This window comes from Salvia splendens, chromosome 14 (assembly GCF_004379255.2).
Source record: "Salvia splendens isolate huo1 chromosome 14, SspV2, whole genome shotgun sequence".
NCBI classification, from domain to species: Eukaryota; Viridiplantae; Streptophyta; class Magnoliopsida; order Lamiales; family Lamiaceae; genus Salvia; species Salvia splendens.
The window spans coordinates 7,043,079-7,046,098 of record NC_056045.1 but is presented as its reverse complement, the minus strand read 5'-3'; the positions used below and the strand labels follow the sequence as shown (position 1 = coordinate 7,046,098).

The following is a 3,020-nucleotide window of genomic DNA, read 5'->3' as shown; positions in this document are numbered from 1 at the left end:
ATGCAGGCTTCCGCCAACAAGCGGCGGCGTCATGTCGAGTTCGAAGAGGGTGACTTGGTGTGGTTGAAACTTCAGCCCTATCGCCAACATTCGGTGGCCAGGCCACTGTCGGCCAAATTGGCAAGACGTTACTATGGGCCGTTTGAGATCTTGGAACGAGTAGGGCCAGTGGCGTACCGCCTGCGCCTTCTGGAAGGGAGTCACATCCATGACGTCTTTCACGTAAGTCAACTGCGTGAATTTGTGGCAGGGGAAGGATCAATGTCCCACGTTCCACTTCCAAGCGATTTTATAGGTGACCGTCCAATTGTGCAACCGGTGGCCTTTGTGGAGTCACAGGTCATGTGGCACAATGGAAAAGCTGTTGAGCACGTACTGGTCCGTTGGTCCGACGGGTCGGAATCTCCGTCTTTGGAGCCGTTAGAGGAGATTCGCAAGCGTTTTCCCAACCTCCACCTTGAGGTCAAGGATGATGTTAAGATGGTGGGAGTTGATACGGATTCCCATGCAGCAGAGGAGCCAGCTGTTGCCAAGGAACCGAGGGCTGTTACGGAGACACCGTCGCAGCAGCAAAGGGAGACAGAAGACGTAGCAGCGACGAGAACCTTGAGGTCGCGGGATCGAATCAAGCCGCCGAGGAAGTACACGGCTTAAGTCGAGGACGCATAGGAGTCTTTTTTTTATTTTATATTTTGTTTATTCTATTTTAGGATTATTCTTGTCATTATTTTTCTATTTGAGTCGGGTTTTCTTAGTTGGTTCTTTCCCGAACGTATTAGGATTAGGTCGAACCAACCCTAGGGTTTTAGCATAAATAGAGCCTCTTGTCATCAAACGATTTATCTATGAAATAATATTCAATTGGCTCAATTGCTTTTGCATCAAGAAACACATCCTCAAGCTGCCGACGAGACTTCTCGCGCTCAGCTGCACTCTTTGTCGTCCAAGTCACGACCCAGCGTTGGGCGCTCGACGAACGACGACATCTCGTTTCTTGATTTTCGCAAGGAATTCGACGTTAAGAAATTAGGTCCTTAACATTTATGTAGGGATTTTAAATATTTAGGGCATCCGTAACGCGTCTCGCCCCCGTCTCGGAGAGACAAGACGGCAGCGAGACGGCGATGCAGCCATCCATCTCGGTCCCGTCTCGGCGGGCGTCTCGGCCCGGAGGGTGGGTTGACGAGACGTCTCGCCACGCGCCAGCACCACGTGGCGAGCGCTGGCGCTAGGCGTGACGCCCACTCGCTGGCCCGCGAGTGGGCGTCGTCATGCTGACGCAATAAATAATTTTTTTTAAAATTTGATTTTAATAAAAAAATATAAATGAATAAAAATTAAAAAACGGTAATATTACCATTCAACGGTAATATTTTTATTTTTAATTTTTTTATTCTATAAATACTCCTCTTTCATTCTCATTATACACACAAACATACATCTATTCTTCTCAATTCATCTCTCTTTTCACTCCAATTTTCATCTCAAAATGTCCGGCGACGGAAACTCTGGCGGCTCCGGCAGCTATGACTTGAACACGTTTGACGTCTGGGGGCATGTACAATGTCTTGGGTGCTTCCGGTTCCGATTCGTCGACGTTGGGCACCCAAGGCTCGTCGACGTCAGCGGCGTACCAACCACCCTATGTGGATGCATACTCTCGTCCCTCCGCCCCGAGGTATGGGCAATCGCACGGATTATCCCCAATTAGGGAGGATTTTCCAGATGAACCCAATCCGGAAGTAGGACGAGGCGGCGGAATCTCCAGGGGTCGCGCATTCGACGCCGTGGAGGAAGAGGAGGAGGCGGCCGAGGAGGAGGAGGATGTAGGCCTTCATCCATACAGCCGCAAGGACACGATGACTCTGTTCAACGCTTGGGTCAGCGTCTCGTACGATCCCATCGTCGGGAATCAACAAACCCGCAAGTGTTTTTGGGAAAAGGTCACCGACGCCTACAACGAGAACAAGCCAAAGGGGTCCCGCCGCCCCATGAAGATGCTCCGCAGTCATTTTGACCGAGTCGACAGAGATGTCAAAAATTTTTGCGGGATCTACAAGAATGAAGCGGCGAATTACCAAAGCGGAGCCAGTGGAGCCGACATTCTGAGAGAGGCTATGCGAGACATTTTTTACGAAAACAACAAATAATTCAAACATGTCGATGTTTGGGAGGTGGTCAAAGATGTTGAAAGGTGGGCTGGCGGTGTCCAGTCCAGCACAGGCTCGAGCTCGAAACGCACGAAGCACGCGGCGGGTGGCCAATACTCGTCTAGTGAGGGCGGGTCAAGCAACGCCTCACAAGAGGTTAAGGGCACGACCACCGATGCAGGGGGCTCCTCCAGTGGGCGCCGTCAGCCGCAAGGGACCAAGGCGGCGAAGGCGGCTAGAGGGAGGAGGGGCCGAGGCGAATCAAGGCGGGTTCGGTCTCGGGCTCGAACACCCCATTGTCCATGTACTTGACCGCCACGATGGCTGACACTTCTCGCAAGACACCTCCCCAATATCAAGCCCATCTTGCCCGGAATTGAGTATATGACAAAACAAATTGGTATTCCGCCTATAGGTGGCTTGAGTGCACCGCCACCGCCTTCGGGGGATGATTTGCCGGCGGAATAGTTTTTAAGTGTGTAATTTTTAATTTCTAGTATTTTAAATTATGTCTTTTTTATTTATTTTTTTGATTTATTTATGTGTTTTTTTAATTATGTGTTTTTTTAGGATTTTAAATTGTAATTTTATTTTATTTAATGAAGTGTGTTTTTTTAATTGAATTTGTTGGAAAAAAAATGAAATTGAATGAATAGTTAAGGGATGAGATGGTTAAGAGATGGAGGGATGCAAGTGCTGTCTCTTAGTTAAGAGATGAAGTGAAAAGTATAGTGAAGCCCATGAATAGTTAAGAGATGAGACGATAAAGAGACGGATAAGAGACGCTGTTGCGGATGACCTTATAATTAGTGGCGGGCCAGAATTTGGAAGATGGGCCCCAAGTCATTATTGATAATTGTTGGGTATTTT

At 48.6% G+C, this 3,020-nt stretch overlaps 1 protein-coding gene across 1 annotated transcript; it reads left to right on the top strand.

Moving 5' to 3' along the window:
• On the top strand, positions 1-654 carry LOC121764096. Its single transcript, XM_042160172.1, has one exon. The coding sequence runs from the start codon at positions 1-3 to the stop codon at positions 652-654; it is 654 nt and encodes a 217-aa protein (XP_042016106.1).
• The last annotated feature ends 2,366 nt before the right edge of the window (positions 655-3,020 follow it).

Excerpts from the sequence above, each read along its gene's own strand:
- LOC121764096 (XM_042160172.1), top strand. The coding sequence starts at position 1 with ATGCAGGCTTCCGCCAACAAGCGGCGGCGTCATGTCGAGTTCGAAGAG.